At 45.0% G+C, this 22,500-nt stretch overlaps 2 protein-coding genes across 4 annotated transcripts in view; one reads left to right on the top strand and one right to left on the bottom strand.

Moving 5' to 3' along the window:
- The window catches only part of ppp1r9ba (protein phosphatase 1, regulatory subunit 9Ba), a 121,472-nt gene extending 109,434 nt beyond the window's left edge, over nt 1-12,038 (top strand). For 2 of the 3 annotated variants that reach the window (XM_063187806.1, XM_063187816.1), the window contains exons 8-11: nt 4,231-4,284; nt 4,904-5,133; nt 5,906-6,002; nt 7,100-12,038. In XM_063187806.1, coding sequence (XP_063043876.1) covers nt 4,231-4,284; nt 4,904-5,133; nt 5,906-6,002; nt 7,100-7,153 — 435 coding nt within the window. In that variant the 3' untranslated portion in view covers nt 7,154-12,038. Of the gene's footprint in view, nt 1-4,230; nt 4,285-4,903; nt 5,134-5,905; nt 6,003-6,482; nt 6,854-7,099 lie in introns of those variants that run through there. The other variant, XM_063187823.1, reaches the window with a different exon arrangement.
- Nucleotides 12,039-13,016: 978 nt separating this feature from the next.
- rapgefl1 (Rap guanine nucleotide exchange factor (GEF)-like 1) overlaps nt 13,017-22,500 on the bottom strand; it is an 89,264-nt gene continuing 79,780 nt past the window's right edge. Inside the window, exons 13-15 of the mRNA XM_063187836.1 lie at nt 21,930-21,994; nt 21,242-21,296; nt 13,017-16,466 (exon numbers count right to left, since the gene is read on the bottom strand). Coding sequence (XP_063043906.1) covers nt 16,342-16,466; nt 21,242-21,296; nt 21,930-21,994 — 245 coding nt within the window. The 3' untranslated portion in view covers nt 13,017-16,341. The remainder of the gene's footprint in view (nt 16,467-21,241; nt 21,297-21,929; nt 21,995-22,500) is intronic.

Genomic DNA, 22,500 nt, shown 5'->3' on the forward strand with positions numbered 1-22,500 from the left:
GACCCCGAGAAACTGGTAACAAGTTCAAAGTGGTACGAACTCTTATTCTAACACATGACCCTGAGAAACTTGTACACAAGTTCAAAGAGTTATGCACCCCTAAACTAGCACACTCTCATACTAACACATGACCCCGAGAAACTGGTAACAAGTTCAAAGAGGCATGCACCCCTATAGTAACACGTTACCCAAAGAGGTACGCACCCCTATAGTAACATGTTACCCCGAGAAACTGGTACGCAAGTTCAAAGAGGTATGCACCCCTATAGTAACATGTTACCCCGAGAAACTGGTACACAAGTTCAAAGAGGTACGCACCCCTAAACTAACACATGACCCCGAGAAACTGGTACACAAGTTCAAAGAGGTACGCACCCCTAAACTAATACATCACCCTAAAGAAACGGGTACACAAGTACAAAGAGGTAAGCACCCTTATACTAGCACACTCTCTTACTAATCACCCCGAGACACAGGTACTCAAGTTCAAAGAGGTACGCACCCCTATACTAATACACTCATATGCTAACAACACATGACCTCTATACTAACACATGAACCTGATAAATTCATACCCAAGTTCAATTAGTACCCCTAAACGCACCCCTAAACTAGCACACTCTCATACCAATTACCCCAAGACACTGGTACACAAGTTCAATGAGATACGCACCCCTTCACTAACACATGACCTTGAAACACGCAAACAACGATCAAAGAGGTATGCACACTAAGAAGCCAGCACATCACCCTGAGAAACTCCTGCACAAGCACAAGCGGTACAGGACACACACACACACACACACACACACACACACACACACACACACACACACACACACACACACACACACACACACACACACACACACACACACACACACACACACACACACACACACACACACACACACACACACACACACACACACACACACACAAACATCAGCACTGGCATTTATGTTGACATGTAACCAAAGATTGTCTTGGTTCTTCCCTTTCCACCGTCTCTGTTGCAAAACTAACAGGTCAACAGAGTTCTCACAGTAAGAAGAATGTGTACTTTCCTGTCCTCCTCTCCTGTCACTGGAGAAAAAGATTAGTGTCACGCTAGCATAGATGCCACACATGGAAAAAGAACATCCCCAACTCTTAATTCTTCTCTTTTTTTCCTGTCTTGTGTGGTTTTGGACTTAATCTGTCAAATCAAGTCCTCACTTTTAGTCAGTGTAAAACTTAACAAGTGATGATGTGCTAGTTATTACATACAGTCCCAAGAAAAAGTTTGTACACCCTTTGAAATTTCTTACATTTCTGTCAAAATTGATCATAAAACATGGTCTGATCTTCCCGGAAATCTCAAGAAGGAACAATCAGAGTCTGCTTTAATTAATTCCACCCAAACATTTACATGTTATCATATTTTTATTGGTCATAAGGCCATAACATTCACAGGAGAGCAGGGCATAAGTAAGTACACCCTTGCATTAAGTAGGTTTTAACCTTCAGTTAGTTGCAATATCATCAACCAGACTTGTCCTGTAGTTGCAGATCAGATTAACAAAACAATCTGTTTGTATCTTGTCTCCCTCTTCTTTAGAGAACTGCCTCTCGTCAGCAAGGTTTGTGGGATGTCTGGAGTGCATAGCTTTCTTGACTTCATGCCATATAATCTCAATTGTTTTTGTCAGGGCTTTGACTGGGCTATTTCAGAATGTGTATTTCATTATTATAAAGCCATTCTAAAGTCGATTTGCTTCTAAAGTATGGGTTGTTGTCACATTTCAGGACCCATACTCTTGTGTGCTTCAACTGTGTGACAGACTTCCTCACGTTTTTTCTGTAAAATATCACAATAAATTTGAGTTCATTGTTCCACTGATAATAGCAAACTGTCACCTGAGGCAGCAAGGAAGCCGCATATAATGATGCTCCCACCACCATACTCAGAAGAGGAGATGTAACCAAGAATAGCTAAAAATGGGATTCATTCTGCCAATCTAAAATTAATGGGGTTTCTGACCAAAAAAATATTGCTGCACCTTTGAGGTTTGCGAAAAAGCATTTATATGCTTCATAGAATTACTGCAAAATATTCTGTAGACCAACGTTGAAACCAAAGTTGAATTGTTCAGGGGAACACACAATGTCATGTTTGGAGGAGAACTGGAGAACCACACCTTCACCAAAACATCATCTCCACCTTTGAGTATGGTGGCGGGAGCATCATTATATGCGGCTACCTTCCTGCCTCAGGCCCTTTTCAGTTTGCTATTATCAGTGGAACAATGAACTCAGAAGTTTATCGAGATATTTTACAAAAAAAGTGAGATCTGTCTGTCACACAGTTGAAGCACACAAGAGTATGGGTCCTGAAATGTGACAACAACCCATACTTTAGAAGCAAATCAACTTTAGAATGGCTTTATAATAATGAAATACACATTCTGGAATAGCCCAGTCAAAGCCCTGACAAAAAACAATTGAGATTATATGGCATGAAGTCAAGAAAGCTATGCACTCCAGACATCCCACAAACCTTGCTGACGAGAGGCATTTTCTAAAGAAGAGGGAGACCAGATACATCCAGATTGTTTTGTTAATCTGATCTGCAACTACAGGAAACATCTGGTTGAGGTTATTGCGACTAACTTAGAGTTAAAACCTATTGAATGCTAGGGTGTACTTACTTATGCCTTGCTGTCCTGTGAATGTTTACATCTTATGGCCAATGAAAATATGATTACTTGTAAATGTTTGGGTTGAATTAGTTAAAGCAGACTCTGGTTGTTCCTTCTTGTGATTTCCGGGAAGATCAGACCATGTTTTATGACCAATTTTAACAGAAAGGTAAGAAATTTCAAAGGGTGTACAAACTTTTTCTTGGGACTGTATACAACTCCAACAGAGACAAAAAAACCATTTGCTCTCCTGCCCTCCTCCACTGTCATTGTAGACACAAAAAGAACATCGCCAAATTCTTCTCTTTTGTTTCCTGTCTTGTGTGGTTTTGGAAATGCCTCTATCAAATCAACTCCAAACTTTCACTCAGTCCAAAAGTTTTACAAGTCATAACATAATGTATTACCGGCAGTTGTTACATATAATACTCAGACTCCCACAGTGAGAAAAAAACATTTGCATTCCTGCCCTACTCCACTGTCAGTGTAGAAAAGCTTAGTGTCATCCTCGTTGGCACAGGCGTCTGACGAGGCAGCCCGGCGGGGTCCTGTGTGCTTAGCTCGGAGCCGTTCCTGACTATCAGAGCAGATTAGTGTTTAATGAAGAGGAAAAGCCCCTGTCTGCACCTTCAGGAGGTGTGAGAACAACAAACTAAAAAGAGTTAAGTGTACTTTCAGAGCCTCTGGAGCTGTGAAGTTGTGTACTACTTGTGAAAAAAAATGTGACATTTTCCTTTCAGAACAGCATGTGATATTGAAGTTAAAAGTCTGCATAGAGATGGGTGCTATGGACAGCTATGTATGTGTAATGTGTCTAACAAAGTCATGTTTCTCTCTTCTTCTCTCTCCTCTCCTGTCCTCTTTCCTCCCTTTATCCTCTCTCTCTCCTCTGCTCTCTCTCCTTTCCCTCTCCTCTCCTCTCGGTCCTCTTTCTTTCCTTTCTCATATGCTCTCTCCTTTCCTCTCTCCTCTCACCTCCTTCCTTTCCTCTCTCCTCTCCTCTCTCCTGTCTCCTCTCCTCTCTACTCTCTCCTGCCTCCTCTCCTCTGTCTCCTCTCCGCTCCTCTCTCCTTTCCTCTTGCCTCTCTCCTCTCATCTCTCTCCTGTCCTCTCTCCTCCTCTCTCCTCTCTCCTCCTCTTCTCTCCTACTGTTCTCTCTCCTCTCCCCTGCTCTCCTCTCACCTCTCACCTCTCTCCTTTCCTCTCTCCTTTCTTCTCTGCTCTCTTTTCTCTCTCCTCTCTCCTTTGCTTTCCTTTCTCCTCTCTCCTCTCTCCTCTCATCTCTCTCCTTTCCTCTCTCCTCTCTCCTGTTCCTCTCCACTCCTCTCCTGTCCTCTTTCTTCCCTCTCTCCTCTGCTCTCTCCTCTCCTCTCTTCTGCCTCCTCTCCTCTGTCTCGTCTCCTCTCTCCCCTGCTCTCATCTCTCCTCTCATCTCTCTCCTCTCCTGCTTTCCTCTCTCCTCTCTCCTCTCATCTCTCTCCTCACCTGCTTTCCTCTCTCCTCTCTCCTCTCTCCTCTCTCCTCTCCTCTCCTCCTCTCTCTCCATCAGCTCCAGATCAAGCATGCCGTCACTCAGGCTGAGATACAGCAGCTCAAGAGGAAGGTAAGGAGCTACACCTACCTGTGCTGCAGAGAATGTTCTGGATGCATGGATGTATAGATGGATGGATGGATGGATGGATGGATGGATTGATGAATGGATGTATGGATGGATGGATGGATGGATGGATGGATGGATGGATGGATGGATGGATGGATGGATGGATGGATGGATGGATGGATGGATTGATTAATTGATGAACTGATGAATGGATTAATGGATAAATTGATAAATTGATAGACGGATCGATGGAGTTCAGATGTTTATAAAAAAGAATCTGTCCAATTATAGTCTTGTTCCACAAAAGTATGTTTGGTGATGGATAGTGTTTCCATGTTTTCATTACTACTCTACACATCTCTAGTCTACCAACACTCAGTCGTATGGAAAGAATGTTTTTTTTTTTCAAAATCACAAAACATTACAGAGATAGTGGTCATCATCGAGATACTGGTCATCGTCTCAGCTCTCCATTTGTATCTCTCTCCCTCCTTCTTTCTCTCTCTCTCTCTCTCTCTCTCTCTCTCTCTCTCTCTCTCTCTCCCTCTCTCTCTCTCGCTCTCTCTCTCTCGCTCTCTCTCTCCCCCCCTCTCTCTCTCTCTCTCTCTCTCTCGGCGCACAGCTGGCCCACGCGGAGCAGGAGAAGCTGCGCTGGCGTATGGAGCGCGCCCAGTTGGAGCAGAGCGTGCGCGAGAGCAAGGAGCGCATGGAGAAGCTGGAGGGCTACTGGATGGAGGCGCAGTCGCTGTGCACGGCCGTGGACGAACACCTGAAGGAGACGCAGGCCCAGTACCAGGCCCTGGAGCGCAAGTACAGCAAGGCCAAACGACTCATCAAGGAGTACCAGCAGAAGTAAGCCAATCACCCCTGTGCTCAACACTGTCCCATAGCCACACAATATATTGTACATGGCCAATCTCTCCAAAGGTTTAGCAAGCAGAGAGTGTAGGTTAGACGCAAGCCCAGTACAGGTTAGACTCAAGCCCTGGAGCATAAGGCTTGTTGCAAGTACTAGCAGAAGTAAGCCAATCGCCCAACACAGTCCCATAGCCACACAATATACCGGTACACAGCCAACCTCTCCAAAGGTTTAACGAGCAGAGAATGTAGGTTAGACACAGGCCCAGTACCAGGCCCTGGAGCGCAAGTACAGCAAGGCCAAACGACTCATCAAGGAGTACCAGCAGAAGTAAGCCAATTACCCAGCACAGACCCATAGTCACGCAATATACATAGCCAACCTCTCCAAAGGTTTAGCAGGCAGAGCGTGTAGGTTAGACCCAAGCCCAGTACAGGATAGACCCAAGCCCTGGCACAAGCACAAGGCTAGCAGTAAACACTACACCAGGGGTGGGCAATTATTTTGGACCAAGGGCCAGTTGATGCAATAATATACCTGTGTCAATAATACGAAATAGTGTACGCTGAAATACTGTAACTTGCTTTGCCATTCCTGCACACTATAATAAAATGTATGCCATTCCTGCACAAATGTATTTAGCAGTAGCCTACTAAGTCTTAAGTTCTCAAGCCCCCTGTTTTCGCTAGCCGTTTTTAGAATGTTGAGTGACCGTAAGAATTTGGAATTAAAAGTGTGTGTCCATCCATGTTTGTGTGTGTGCAGGGAAATCGAATACCTGAAGAAGGAGACAGCTCAGCGGAGAGCTCAGGAGGAGACGGAGGCCTCCCACAAAGAGGAGACAGACAACCTCCAAGACAAGGTAACCCCTCTCTCTCTCTCTCTCTCTCTCTCTCTCTCTCTCTCTCTCTCTCTCTCTCTCTCTCTCTCTCTCTCTCTCTCTTATTTGACCAATGACAAGCGGACCTTGGCTGGAAACAGTCTACTGAACAAATGCCATTCTGCAAACATTGTTGTGCAAAGAATGACACCGACTCTGTTCCTCATTGTCTGGTGGGTGCACACATCCAAATTAACTAAAGTTTGGATTTTTGAAGCACAAACACTGTATGCAGACCAACCATATACCGCACATTCAGACCCATGTTGTATGAGTTATCCAAATGTATACAGTATATACATTACGAATACAGTAAATACATTACAAATACTGCTATTAATGGGCTATGATGTAACACTGATAGTACAGTATGCAATATAACTGAATGACCACGGCAGATGACATAACCAATCCCATATCTGTCTTTTCTCTCACCCTCCTCATCACAATTCACATAAACAGGCCTCTTTTTTCCATCCTCTCCTATCCTCCCGTCACAATTGACATAACCAGTCGCCCTCCTTTCTTCCTCTTCTCCTATCCTCTCATCACAATTGACATAATCATCAGTCCCTTCTCCTCCGTCTCACCACCACTCTGCAATTACTCATCAGACGGCGTAACCTCTCTTCTCTCCTATCCCGCTTGTCCTCTTCCGTCTCTTCTCTCCTATTTCTATATCATTCCTCCTATCAAACCATCCAATCACAGTGGTCATAAGTCACAACCTGGCCCATGTCATTGTCATTTGTCAATCTTTCCCCGTCTCTCTCCCAACTCATTTGTCTCATTCCCCGTCTCTCTCATACTTTCCTGTCTGAAAAATAATACCCCCCCCCCCCCCAAAAAAAAAAAAACTCAACCAATTTCCTGCCTTTCATCTACCTTTTTTCAACTTTCTTATACCCTCCATTCACAAAACCACTTCGCCTTCTTCCTCCTCCTCTTATCCCACCATTTCATCACAATTGCCATAACAAATTCACTTCCTTCCGTTTCCCCCTCTTCCCAATCCTCCAATCCTCCTCCAGATGGCATAACCAATCCCCTTTCTTCCCCCTCTCTAACCCTCCAATCAGATTTCGGACCTGGAGACCAAGGTGGACGCTCTGAAGACCTCAGATCCGTCCTAGAGCTCTGAGGCCGAGGAAGAGAGAGGGAGGGAGGGAGAGAGAGGGGAGAGTCTGGCCCTCAAACCCCAGCTCATCCCTTTCCTCCTGCCAGCTTCCCCCCTCCCCCAGCAAGATGCGAAAGACAGAAGAACGAATGAAGAATCAGCAAACGAGAGTGCCACTAATATGGAGTCAAAAGAAGACGGGGTCAAGGGAGGCTACTGAGGAGAGGGGAGAACTAAGACAATTTAAAAAATCATCTAACAAAAACAAAACAACAGACAAACAAAACAACGCAACACAAAAGCAAAAGTGTCTTTCGAAATTTCTTGTCGTTCTCTGTGATGTTTGTCATAGTGTCTGCAGTACACGACATGTGACAAAGTCTTCGGTATCAAATATTATACAGCTCTAACCAACCAACCACCAAGTCACCACAATAACGCCAGTGAGTCTCTCAGTTCACCAGTATGGACTTCTCTGTTACGTCATCACTTTTTTTGTCCAGTCCATGCGCATGACTGGGCAGGCCACACACAACAGCATCAAAGAGCAGATAGCCATGGCAACAGAATCTCAAAGTACCCGACAACAGACTGCAGTGGAAACCTAGAATATCCCAGTACACAAGAGCAGAATGCCATGGCAACATAGAATCTCACAGTACTTGCACGAGGGAAAAAAAACATGGCCAACCCCTTGTGATCTGTCGATCAACTGGAGGAATCGAGTTGGAGAGAGAGAGAGCGAAAAACGGAGAGAGAGATTGAAAGAGAGAAAAAAATGAGAGAGAGAGAGAGAGAGAGAGAAAAAAATCTGCTTGTACAGAAGGAAATCCCTGTGAGAGGACGAGACTGAGCTTGTACATATTCTTTACATATATTTAAAAATAATGTTTTTTGTTTGTTTTTATTGTTTTGGTTGTTTTTTTGGGTTTTTTTTTTAGAAATGCTTAAAGCAATGTGCAGGGGATGGTGTGGAAGGGAGGGAGAGAGGATGGAAAGAGATGCTGAAGGTGTTGATGTATCGCACCTTTATATCAAGGGGGTGGGGGGGTGGAGACAAAATGGCGGGGGTGCGGAGGGATGTACTGGCTTAATACGACTGGAAGACAAAACGGTTTTATTATTTCCCTTAGCAGGATTAGCAACAGCAGCTTGGAGGCCAAACAGGGTTTGAACATGGACTAAGCTAGAGCTTTCTGTGTATCGCTGGGTCGCTTGCTTCTTCTCAGTAAACATAGTTAACGAACGTTTGATGAACTTTTGAGTTAAATTCAGAAGAAGAAAAAAAGAGTCAGTATTATGAAATGGTGGCGTACCTCACTCTCTGAATTACGTCTTGTCTGTCTGTCTGTCTCCCAACCAAGCTGTGACGGCTGTCAGTGGAGTTTTTGAAGGCGTGAAAGGTCCATGTTGGTGAAGGGGGGAGTGAAGGATAAAGAATTACACTTCCCATGAGTGCTAGGGTGAGCTACGGAGGGGTAAAAGTAGTAGAGAGGGTGGATCATGAGTGTATATGGTCCACACAGTACTATACTTAACCTCAGAAAACCAGCAAGCTGCCTTCTTCCCCTTCTTCACTTTTGTTGTTTAATCTCATTGGCTTGGCATTGTTATTCCCTCGTATCTTAACCAACCAATAGAAATCCACTCCTTGCCATGCCGTCTCGCCGTCCAACCCCGCCCCCCAACCCCGCCGGGCATTCTCCCTGAGCGCTTTGACTCTCACTGCTTTCTCAACCTCAAAATGGCCTACCCTTTTATGGCATGCAGGCCTTGTTTTTTAATAAAGCTCAAATATTTTACCTTAAAATACACACAAAAAACACTGCACCTCAGTCAGCATCATCATCATTATCATCAGACATCCTCATGAAGCGAATAGAAACCATTTCACCTTTTAGATGTGTAGAAAAGCCAGCCGCCGTCTTTGCTGCCACGTCACTGACTTACGTAGGCTTCTGTAGTAGTGTTTAAAAAAAAAACATCTTTTTCGTCCATTTCTAGTTGTTCTTAGCCAATCAGAACGAAGCCTCGACCTGGTAAAGTATTATTTAATTCCTTCGATTGGATGGCTGGGAAATCCCATAATGCCCCTTGTCAACCTTGACCTCAGACCCCCTGCTCTGCCTTGGCTCCCGTAGACATACATACTGTATGTACAAATGTCTATGTCTAAGTTGGCTCGTACCGCTATGGGCCTCTGCTGTTAACGCCCCAGCGCTTTAGGCTTTAGTTTCTGTTGTTACATAGGTGTTAGATTAAGCTGTTTTGTTAGGACGTGTGTAACAGGCAAACACGCACACAAAACGTGCCCACACACACACGCACACATACACACGGACAAACACGGACACATACACACATAAATACAAATGGTCAGACTGTAAAACATACTGTATTCTGAAAAGAAGGAGTGATAGGACGTCTTAAGGGTTTTTTTTTTTTAATAATGTGGTGTTATTGCCATGGAGATTAGGCCTTATGAATCTGAATTTGTCTTAACGGTTTTCTCTCTCCCACTTAGACATAATGTATAGTACATCAGTTGTCATTCCAAATGACAGTGCAGTCACGTGATGTCCATGCACTGTAATGCACCCCCCCCAGTGTTCCACAAACAGAACAATGTTTCCATGACGTCACAATGAGGTGTTCTAAGTCAGTCTCAGGTGTAACTGTGTTTCAATAAGTAAAGTATTATCCTCAACAGCTTGGTTGGGTTCAGCCAAAGGTGCAGAGAGAATCCTTTGCATCTTTGCACAAATACAAGGTATTACGACGTAGACAGCCCCTCAAAGCTGTGCAGTAGTTTCCGTATTATACACAACTTTTGGGGGCTAAACTAGGACAGGACGCATGGTATTTTCACCATTTTTTTTAAAGTTTATAGTAGATCATCCACGTACGTAGCTATCAGACATCGACTCTGTGCCATCAATGGGCCGCGCGTCACCAGACATCAGCCATCTCTCATTCACAACCCTTTGACTTACAATCAGCCCCCTCCTGCTTTAACAAGGGCAGGTTGTCTGTCGGTCAGCACCACACCAATGCAGTACCAGCTCCATATCCCTGACACCAGCGCCGGGCGTTATGTGTTATATCATGGACAGTCTAGAGAGATTAACTCACACCAATTGCACCAGATGAATCCCCCCCCTTCTGCATCCATAGCACCGGTGGAGAGAAAGGCGGGAGCGTTCAGTACAGTACAGTACATCTGACCCCATTTGACCACACCATTTCAGAAAGAGCCTGTTGTGCTAACTGTTTTATTTTTTTTTAAATTTCATGTTGGTTTTCTTTGTTTGCTTTCAAACTCACCCTGTTGAGAGGCGGTCCGGTAAGAAGTCAGGAACAAGCCGCACAGCTCTTCTAAGAACTTCTCATAACAATGATGCGCCGCCGACATTCCATGAACCACAGACGACGTCATTCCCTCATCGCGATATTACAGTATGTTTGTTGTTTCTACCACAGAGACCTGTGGTAAGGTCTTCTCTCGGGACAGTGAGTTTGAATGGACTGATTCGACATTGAATGCTGCGTTCAGCTTGAGCAAGCTCTCCCACAAAACAACACAGAGGGCGTGTGAATAGCCTCTGTAGGCCTACGACTACGCCCGGGACGCTCCACGACACGCCAACAGACATCTCAAAGGAGACCAGCAGAAGTCGCCTTTTCTGACGGGCCAGTGGGTCTCCAAAAGGACAGCCGCAAAACAGCACCTGGAAATTGTTTTGGTTAGAATGTGCAATGCCAATCCAGGTATTGTTTTCTTTCTTTTTTCTTTTTTTTTTAAACTGCGCACCCACCCAGCTTTGCTTTTTCATTGATGTTTTATTCCTATTTTATGTTGTTTTTATTGGCTGCCTGCTGCTGTGGATGGTGACCATGAGATGAGATGAGATGAGATGGGTCTGATACTGCACACAGCTGTCACAGAGCAGGGTCAGAGAGGCTCTAATGCCAGCACAACTCGGCCGCCACTTTTTGCTTTTCGAATAGGAACAACACAGCTCAATCGTAAAGCAAAAAGTGGCGTCCGAGTCGCGCTATGTCGAGCTGTAGGCCTACCAGAAAATCACCAGTGGAAAAGAGGCATAAAGGTATTATGAGAGACTCCACTCACTCATAACTTTTCCAGGTGGTACTGCACTCTAGGGGCGCCAATGGAGGAGTGCAGACTCCATTCAGAATGAATGGGCTGCACGCACAGTCTCGACAGTTCGAAGGCTGTATGTAAACCGGCTGTCACAGAGCAGGGTCCTCTGGCGGTCTACACTCTCAACCCATCTATCTTGGGGTGTAAGTCTATCTGTGTCCTCCTGTCCTTCCCTGTGGCCTCTTGTGGACATCTTGCCTCAGTGTCGCCCAGGCTCCATGGAGATAGCCATAAAGTTTCATGCAGCTATCATGCATGTGGAGGGCGACTTTTTGGGGTCTTTCTCCTATTTGACATCCTGATTTCAAATGAGAGAATGACGTTTGAATTTTGTGTTTGCATAATTGCATAGATATTGAATAAAACCTCAGATCATTGATGACATCAAGCCTTGCATGTGTCATGATGTTGGGGGCCAGAGGAAAGGACAGGAGGACAAAGATTGACTTTCACGCTTGTTCTCAATCGGGAGAACAGCTGACCAGCAGAACCTGGTTCCGGCTCTGGTCCTCTTGGAACCGGGCTGCGTCAAGAACTCTAGAATGTCAGTTCTCTCTAAAACGTCAGCATGTGAGAGTGGGCGTGGCTAAAATGTCCCAGAACGTACAGAAAGAGCGAAAACTCTCATCCATTCCTTGTTTTATATTTAATGTTTTTTTTACCCCTGCTTTGTAATTTGCTGCCATGACATGAATAATGATAACAATAATAAAACAAAAATCATCTTTGCTCATCTGGCATACTTTACTGTCATCATTAATAATAAATACAAATGTGTTCAACAGCTGAATTAAGGTATCATGATTTGTCTTTTTTGAAAAACAATTTGCACCCTGGCGCAAACACTAGAGCACAGTGACATGCATGAGTATTACGATTTTAAACGTAATGGTGGTAATTTTCAGTTTGCGTACGAGTCATGTGAACTCATTTCATGTGAATTCATTCAGAATATGGCCATGTTCCATGAATAATTCTGTTGCAGAACGCTGTTCCACACATGTAAGCGGAATATTCCGCTTAACCCATTGTGTCCTGGAGACACATATACGCTGCATTCCGGTTCTTGAGATTTGAGCCGTTTTATTAAAAATGTGGGTAAGTTAGAGAGCTGAAGGACCACATTCTTATGCAAAATGATGGTCATAGCTTTTAAATGCAACTTATTTGTTGTTTGTATGTGTTTCAGAGGCTGAGATATTTAGGATTTAATAGGCAGAGGGCACCCTTTCCCAAAAAGGGCTTAGGACAAAATGGGTTAAAGGTGCACTGTGTAGGATGTGGCCAGAGTAGGTATTGCAACTATTCTGCTCATTGAAACTGTGCTGCCTACTGCCAAATTTGATGGTTCCATGAATATTTACTAAATAATAAACTAAAATGTGTTAATGTGAGCAAAATACACTATGGTTTTCTTTTTGCAGCTAATAATGCCCATTTCTAGAAATTCAAAATGGATGACATAGAGAAGATCCCCCTTTTCATGTATGACAAGTGCCATTTTCCCTGTCATAATGAATACTTAGAATTTGATGGTGCTGGTAAGTATTAATGAAAAAGGTAACAGTTGTGAATTGGTAGCATGGATTCTGGAAACCTATTACAAAATATTACACAGAGCATCTTTAAAACCGGAATACTCTGTGTATGCACCTGCACACAGCCTTTGCAGTGTTGTACGGACTACACAGTAAAGTCATCAATGTTCATCAGAAGAGGCTTTATTTGGATGCAATGTGTTCCTCTGAGGCTAAGAGAGGGTGTGTGAGTGTTAACCCTCCCCTCTTCCCCAGATAGAATAATAGCGCCCTGCCAAGTTTCAAGAGATTTCACTTGTAAACACTGACTTCTGTACAAAACACAAAATACAAGTATCGGATTCTTACCCGTTTCAAGAAAAAGAAAAAAAACATATCTTAAAGTTGACAAAATAAAAACACAAAGTCCAAAATACAAAACCAAATAAAAAATATAGAATATAACCAAAGCCATAACACAACTTAAACAGTCAGAAACGGAAACACAACTGGAGATAAAGCTGTACATTTTTATCCGTCTTAAGGTTAGTTGATGCCATCTATTTCTGACAACTAACTTTCTGTCTTTCTTACATGTGTTCAATTTTTTAACTGTACAAAGAACACCCGTTCTCTTAAATTTACAAAAGAAATATTCTTCTAGAACGGCCATCTAGTAGCTCATACATAAAATAGAGTCTCCATATTATTTATCTATTTACATTTTGAATCAATATATATCTACAGTACACACGCCAGCCAGCCAGCCCTCTGAATGGAGGTTGACCCAGGAAATTATCCTAAGGCGGCCACATCGCAGGCAAACAGGCAGACGCGACCTTTCACCCAGAAGTAGTTCTTCACATCCAGCATGTCAGCACAGAGCATGTCATTTTCACTTCACACATTCACTACTGTAGCTTAGGTAAAAAAAAAAAGCAAAGCGACATGTACAAAGAAAGTAATAAACTTACCATCACACTTTGATTAAAACACAGTCAATATTCTACACCAAAAGTATGACTTGGTAATTGCTTTTAAATGACACCAAAATGCTAATATGAACAACTGCCGAAATCCACCCACTTCAGGTGCACCTCAATCCAGCCAACCAGGCAAACAAAAACAACAAACTCAGTTTAAATACCTTTCTCTACCTGGTTTAGGTACATACTGTACCCAAAATAATAACTTTTGTTTTCAAATATGTCCATGGCATTTTTTGCAGAGCACACAAGCATTTTCAAAAGAAGCTGAATGATCCAAAACCACTACAGGTTAGCAACACTGGCATTCATCCTCACCACACAGTTCATGGCTTTCACAAGCTCGGCCTGGGCTCATAGACTGAGACGAAGAATGTCCCTCCACCTCCTTGGTAATGTGGGGGAGGAGACTGGTTAGGTGGGGTATCGAATCAATCTTCAGCAGCGGGGTTACCAAAGGGGGTGTCGATGGGGAGGGTTGAACAGGGAAAGCTTCTCGGTCCTGCATCAAACAGGTTTCCCCCATCACCAATGTAGGTACTGGGATAGAGAGGTGGGGAGGGTTTGAACCAAGGTGCATTCCCCTCAGTAATGTAGTTACCTAAGGGTGGGGGTGGGAAGGGTCATCCCTGACGAGCCCCCAAATCTCTGGGGAAAAAAAAACAGATTTAAGCCCTGACCCGGCCTGGACGCCGTTTCTCAAAAGCGCTGTTGCTAACCAGTTAGCAACTTTATAGGTTGCCAATGGGAAAATGCGTTGCAACCAAGTAGTTTGCAAATGTAGTTGGCAACTAAGCCTTCGAAAAGTGCACCCCTGGAGAGGAGTCGAGGCCAAATCGGGATGCATTGGGCGGCTGTGTGAGCCACCACTGCCGACACCATCCTGGCCCAAGTCCATGGCTTTGCTTCTATGAGTAATTTGACGTGTGCAAATGTGTGGTGCAGTGCAGCTGCTTGGAGTACCCAGCAGTGGGCGCTGACAGGAGTTTTGTAGTCACAGGTGCAGTGTGTTGCGACCAGCAAGTCAGGGCCCGGTGCGTTGAGGGCTAAGCCACTGTCGCCGCCACTTGGGCTTGAGTCCATGATTTACTGTAGCTTCTACAGTTAGGTTATTTGTGGGTGGTGTGTGCATGTGTCCAGGCAAGGTGCGACCGCACTGAGCATCCGTGGCCAGCGGAGGGCGTGGGTTCACCTGCCTGCGATGTTTGAGGATGTGTTAGATGGCATCAGCAGCAAACTGAGTAAAGTAGAGTTAGTTAGTGGCTCTCAAGAGAGAGGGGGGAGCCACCTCGTGCAGGTCAAGGCTGCGCTCAGCTTACCCGAGTAACTAAGTGCCTGTGTTGGCTCAAGAGAAGAGAAGAAAAGAGAGAAGAGAGGGGATAGAGGTATGGTATTGTAGAGCAGATTTGGAGTTAGGGGTAGAGAGAAGAGAACAAAAAGTAAAAAGATTGTCTCAAATGGGAAGGAAATTTAAACAAGAAGGTTTAACAGAGCAGAGGAACAGAACAGGGGGATTAAATGAATCCTTATATATTCCAGAAAGAGTGTAAAAAGAAATAAAGGCAAATATATTATTTCAGAAGAAGAAAAAAAGAGGAAAAAGCTCATGCAGTCAGAAACCATGGGGGGCCTACTTTTCCCTTTCTGCACTGAGTAGTTTCTGATAGGCCATGACCTAAGCAAGCACTACTCCAGGAAGTCTTTGTAATTGGCTGAGTCAGGTTTCTGGCAGTGCAGACTGGACAGGCGTTGCCTGGAGATGGCCAATGAGAAAGAAGAGGACGGGACTCCAACGTGAAGATCACTTCCCCTTATCCCTGCTGAACTCCCTGGGTGCGTTCCAAGGTCACATATTGGAATGCACCCACTGTAGCTTCCTTTTGCAGAGTAAAGGTGGCTATTGTCGCACACAATCACCACCAATAGAAAGGCTGCCTGGAGTCCCCCTGCCCTGTGTGGACCAATTATAAAACAGCAGCTATAGACATGTGGCCTCACTTGGACCAATCACAGCAGTGGCTAAAATATCAACAACCTCATCTTGACCAGTCAAGAGTAGAGGCTGCAATTGATGTCCTTCCCTTTGTAGACAATAGTGTTTAGACCTTTATTGTATCTGGTGTATCTTCTCAGTCACTGGCTGGATGAAGAAAAGAAACACCTGGCTCACCCAAGTGTAATAATGTTGTACAAAAATAACACAGTCCAAACTGTAATGTAATCCACAGTTGAAAAAAGAGGAGGAGTCATTGGCTAGAGGTATCCAATCAGGGAAGCGAGAACAGCTTGGGCTTGACTGGAGATCGGTCGTCCTGTTGAGACGGGTCCTGATACACAGAGAGAGAGGGAATGTGGTCCTGATTTGAAGATTTTGAAGCTTATTGGTTTGAAGGTGGAAGCTTATTGGTCCAGACAAGAGGAGTAAGGGACGGGTGTGGCGTGTTTGTTAGCAGTAGACAGTAGATGGCGTTTTTGAGTGGTGTGGTCTTGAAGTGGTGGGATTGGAGATCTTCTGGACTTAACGACTCTACAGTCTTTACATGTCTTTGGCCTCCAGCTTGCAAGACATCTCGAACAGCAGGTTCTGATTGTCGATGACCTGGAGCTGGCGCACGTAAGCCTTCGTCTGGAGGTGTGAGGGGGAGGGCTCTGCCTCCAGTGCTAGAGAGAGAGAGAGAGAGAGAGATGGGGAGGGAGGTGCAGAGATAAACAACAAATAAGTGACATTCATCTAAACATTTTCACATTGATATATGGTACACACTACTCAACATTTTTCCACATGTTACAATGAACCACCAATAGATGGCAGTGCATAACCTCTCCATTGGTGCTACAAAAGGTAGCTGCAATAAATCATGTCTCCACTAGGGGGGCGATGACACTAAACCAACACTCCACTAGAGGGGAGTATGGAGCCAATTCTGGCTTTCCCATTTCCAGTTGACCTGACAGCGGGGAGCATGCATCCCTTGTATTGGTTGCTAAGCCACCCAGTGCATATGAAAGAGTGTGGAGGAGGAATGGAGCGAGGGAGGGAGGGAGAGATGGAAGGGAAAGGAGATGGGGGCTCTTTCTATCTCAAATAAGCTGCTCCAAAAAGGACGGGGGAAAAAAACTTTCTGAAAGGGGCTATAAATAGATTCTCATTGTCCTCCTAATTCGAAGCCAGTGCAAATCTGGTTATGCACGTTGCACATATGCGCACACCGAGAGACATACTCATTATCCAGTCACGCAAATGCGCACATGAATGCACGTGCACACACATTTGATTACACAGTCAGAAATATGCACACACTTTGGTTATATAATCACAAAAATACATTAACACCCCCTCAACACACACATACACACACACATACACAAATACATATACAGACACATAAAACGTGAGGCAACCCATGCAATGAGGGCTGAGAGTAAACAGCTACAGTACAGTAGCTGCTGCAGAGACTGGGATTCACATCCACATCTATCAGCATCTTTGTGTTGCCATCTTGTATTGGCACCCAGGGCCGGCTGCACAGGCTAGATATGGCTGCAGCCTAGGGCATGGTTCCCAAACTTTACCATCACAAGGCCCCCCAGATACCTGTAGATTGCAGGCAAGGCCCCCCCTGCCATGGGCCGTGACACACTATTTTTTCGGCGCACCCGATTTCACAACTCGAAGTTGGTGCATTCCTAAACCCATATAAGTAGGCCTACTACAGAATGCATAATAGCCTACATTGTTAAGAAGATTGTTTTGATTATTTGTGTTTATGTTGGCTTCTTAGGCTATTCAATTTATACAATTATTTATTTTATTTTGCTATATTTTTCCGGGCCCCCTTGGCATCCCCTCGAGGCCCCCCAGGGGTCCCCGGCCCCCACTTTGAAAACCATTGGCCTAGGGGCCCCCTCCTCCCAGGGGGCCCCCAATTTGCCAAAAGTAAAAAAATGCAGAATTGTGGCAAATGGCAAGAGGCCATATTGAAAAAATCATCTGTTGTGTTGAGTACAGTTGGCGGAGTATGTAATCCTTAATGCCTAATTCATAATTATGTCACTGTCTATGTATATTTGTCCCAAAATTTGCCTTCATGGGGGGCCCACAGCAACCTGTAGCCTAGGGGGCAAAGGCCATCTTAATCCGGCCCTGTTTGCACCCTCTCATATCAAGAGACTCACACCACCACCACAGCACTTCATAGCTATTGAGTCATGTGCTGTGCACTGTTTTCTCAAGGCTGAATGCCAAAAGCTGGCCAAGGCCAAACGCTGTTGAAGACCACATACGGTACTTATTTTTATTTCACAGTTATATTCATGTGATAACTATGTGTATTTTAATTTGTTAAATGTCACAATTACATGACTGTAGATATTTTTTAATAGCAGCCTATATAACACATTTATGATGACGTAGCAACATTACAGCACAAAACAATGTGTATGCAGCCAGCGGCTTTCATTTTTTTGAATGACCAAAAAGCAAAGCCTAACTGAAGGAGAAAAGTTTGTAGTGTGTGTGTGTGTGTGTGTGTGTGTGTGTGTGTGTGTGTGTGTGTGTGTGTGTGGATCTGTGAGCACCAATCTCCCTAATGGGGCCAGTGGGAAACACTTTACTCAGCACATCAAGCAGAGAATGAAGGAAGAAAAGCAATAAGGGAAGAGAGGATAAACAAGAAAGGAAGTGTGTGCGTGTGTGTACGTGTGTGTTTAGAAGAGAAAGAACGAGAGTGTGTGTGTGTGTGTGTGTGTGTGTGTGAATTCATTAGCTTTTAAAGCATCCTGTTTGTGAGTGGTCCACAGGGGAGTAGTATGAATGACTAAGACTATGGGGCAGGTGCCAGCCAGTGGCTGAGTGGAACACAACACAACACAACAGAACACAGGCCAACCCCGATTCTACCAAAACCATGACAACGCTTGAAGCAGGGAAGCACTACCTAGAACCAACACGAACTACCTCGCGAGATACACGAAAGGGAATAATGTCCACAATAGAAGGCACGCTGCCCATTGTTAAATTGAGAGAATGTTTGTGTGTCTGTGTGAGAGAGAGACAGAGCCAGCAATAGACAGGCATAATGGCTGGCCTTTTGCAGTTCCCTGGGGTAGTGCTTCACCATCCTGGTCCGCTTTCACAGTTTAACATCCTTCCTCGCGTGGGCCACAAGACCCAGTGTTGGTACAGGTAGCTCATCGGAACAGGAGGCCACACTACACTCAAACACTAACAGCTGCACTACTGGCCTAAATGGCTTTGATTGCAGACGCCTTCAAAGTCAGGAAAGCTGCACTACTGGCCTAAATGTTGCTTTTCAAACAGGTTGTGATTGCAGACACCGTCAAAGTCAGGAAAGTGGTTGTTTCATTCTGTCTTTGGGTGTTCGTCCAACGAAAGTCATCAGGCCGAGTTGAATAAAGACTGACACACACTGAGGAATACCTCATGCCGAAACGCGTCTGTGTAGCCTGGACATGATGCATTAAACTGTTCAGTGAAGAGAATGAGCAAGAGAATGCAGCCTTTTCTGCGCTGTCTGTTTTTTGTGTGTTTTTTTAAACACGCAAAGTAGTTTGTACAGGGCCCACGGGGTGTTTGGCAGCTGCCATCTCACCTGTCTCTCGCGATCACAGAGATTTAATCCCTTCTGCATATGTATCGACCTCTCAGGCACGCAAGCCTCTCCAATGATCCTACCTACCTCCTCCACTTCACTATACACACACTGGGTCCATCTCATTACCTAACCTCCCGCCCCATAGCACTGGCCTGAGGTAGGGAGCCAATCAGCCAACGCAACCTGTCTCTATGTGTGTCTGTGTCTACCTGATGTCTCTGAACACTGATGTAGTGTATGTGTGTGCGTGTGCATGTGTGTGTGTGTGTGTGTGTGTGTGTGTGAGAGAGAGAGAGAGAGAGAGAGAGAGAGAGAGAGAGAGAGAGAGAGACAGAGTTGTGTGTGAGCTCCTTCAGAGGAATGCTGGAAAGTCATTTCTGTTAGAGCCAGAAGGCACTGCACTGTGTTGACCCCTTGAGGCAGAAGCAGCTTCCCTCTCACCCCACTGACTGACTTACTGGCTGGCTGGGACCACAGCAGCCAGTTATGAAACACACACAGCACTGCTAGATAGCATCTCCAAACACTCCCCACTGGCATTAACGGCTAGCAGAGATATACAGTGTGGGTTTTTTTCTTCTCTGCTGACACACACAGACACACACGCACACAGAGGGTGGGGCAGTGGAACACCTAATTACTTAACAACAGTTAGGTGGTTTGGCGGGAAGATGTGTGTGATCTGTGGGTTGGTCTCTGGCTGGTGATGTCTGTATGTGTGTGTGTGTGTGCGCGTGTGCGTGTACGCGCGTCCTTGCGTGCATGACTTGTGTGTGAGCGGTGTGTGCTATATGAAAATAAATATTGCAGGCTGTTGCGGTTTGCATTTTCATGCCACCCTGTAGTAGATTGTGTGTGCATGCATGACTGTGTGTGTGTACTTATGTGTGTATCTTTGTGTGGTTGTGTGTACGTTGGCCTGTGTGTGTGTGTGTGTGTGTGTTTGTACATTGGCCTGTGTATCTTTGTATGTGTGTGGTTGTGTGTGTGGACGTTGGTCTGTGTGTGTGCGTGTGTGTGTGGATGTTGGCCTGTGTATCTTTGTGTGTGTGTGTGTGTGTGTGTGTGTGTGTGTGTGTGTGTACTTTGGCCAGTGTGTGTGTATTTTGGCCAGTGTGTATGTATGTGTTTGTGTGTGTGTGTGTATGTTGGTCTGTGTGTGTGTGTGTGTGTGTGTGTGTGTACGTTGGCCTGTGTGTGTGCGTGTGTGTGTTTGTGGTTTTAGAAGCCCTGAGGGCTGTGCTGTTCCAAAGCAGGCAGGGTGGAGCCTTCACCACTCTCCTTCACCGTAATGCACTCAGACAGGTAGATCGCTAGGTGTGTGTGTGTGTGTGTGTGTGTGTGTGTGTGTGTGTGTGTGTGTGTGTGTGTGTGTGTGTGTGTGTGTGTGTGTGTGTGTGTGTGTGTGTGTACTGTCTGTACTGTGTGTGTGTGTACTATGTGTGTCTGTGTCTGTGTTTGTGTGAGTGACTGCACTGCAAAGGTGTGTGTGTGTGTGTGTGTGTGTGTGTGTGTGTGTGTGTGTGTGTGTGTGTGTGTGTGTGTGTGTGTTATAATTGGCAAAGGGTAAACCCCAGGCGTGCCCAGGCTGTATGGGTGTGGTTGGACTCTGTATCAAAACATACGCCTGTCTGGCAGGTGAAGGTCCACATTTGCATGCATGAGCCAGGTAGTGCCTGTGTGTGTGTGTGTTTCTCTGTGTCTGAGTAAATGCCCATATGTATGTGTGTGTATATATGCATGTGTGTGTGTGTGTGTGCGTGCGTGCGTGCGTGCGTGCGTGTGTGTGTGTGTTTGAGAGAGAGAGAGAGAGAGACCTACCAAGCTGAGAGCTTCTGTATCGCCTGATAGTGCGGACCATCTCTGCCACTTTATGCTGGGAAAAAATATCAAATACACACACCCATGAAACATTGAGAAAAAAACATCACCATTGACAATTCTCTCGTACATCATTAACTGTGACATAACCACACAGACACACACAACCTAGCATTCCTTTGACTGGGGCACTCCCATTGACTCCCATTCCAATACATCTAAAGAATGCTAAACTGTACCCAGACCAAACCCATCCCAAACCTGTCAGGAAATGCTATTGCACTTGAAGTTCATCATAACTAACAAAAATAATCAAAAACGTATTATTTATCTAGTGTAATTAGGGCCTTAATGCACCACACAATTCGGCCCTTTTCAGTGTTTTTATTACGTTGTGGCATACAGTATGAGCCGAAATGTCAGATTCATGCACACACACACACACACACACACACACACACACACACACACACACACACACACACACACACACACACACACACACACACACACACACACACACACACACACACACACACACACACATGCTTTTAACTCCAATAATCTAACATAATCCAAAGCCGGTGATGATAATTGCCCATATTTGACCAGATTAAGAGCTTTTGGCGTGTCTGTGTAGTGTGTGTGGTATGACTGCGGTGCGGGACGGTGCCGTGCCGTGACTCACCATCTTCTCAAAGTTGACCAGCTCCCCGTGGAACGACTTACAACTCTCATGCAGGAAGGTCAGATCTGAGAGAGAGAGAGAGGGAGAGAGAGAGAGAGAATAGAAAAAAAAGGAGGGTAGGGAGAGAACGGCAGTCTCGTGAGATAAGAGTTATGTAAGAGTGTGTGAGAACTTGTCACAGGAGCTTTACGCTGCTCTAGCTCTGCTCTCTCTTTCTCTCACACACATACATACAGACACACACACACACACACACACACACACACACACACACACACACACACACTGCAATAGCGCTGACACTCACAACTCGCTACTCAGATAAGAACATGCAGGATTACACTTGAGAACGAGAGAGAGAGAGAGAGAAGGAAAGAAGGATCAGAGAAGAGCAGGGATGGAGGGAGACACGTCAGGTGAGAAACGCAGAGAGCAGAGAAGAGGAGTACATGGCTGAGTTGGGGAGAGGTGGAGAGAGAGATAGAGAAGATGAAGAAGAAGAAGAAGAAGAAGAAGAAGAAGAAGAAGAAGTGGGGATGTCAGGACAGTATGTAGCGCGGGAGCTTATTGC

This window comes from Engraulis encrasicolus, chromosome 2, assembly GCF_034702125.1.
Source record: "Engraulis encrasicolus isolate BLACKSEA-1 chromosome 2, IST_EnEncr_1.0, whole genome shotgun sequence".
Classification (NCBI taxonomy): domain Eukaryota; kingdom Metazoa; phylum Chordata; class Actinopteri; order Clupeiformes; family Engraulidae; genus Engraulis; species Engraulis encrasicolus.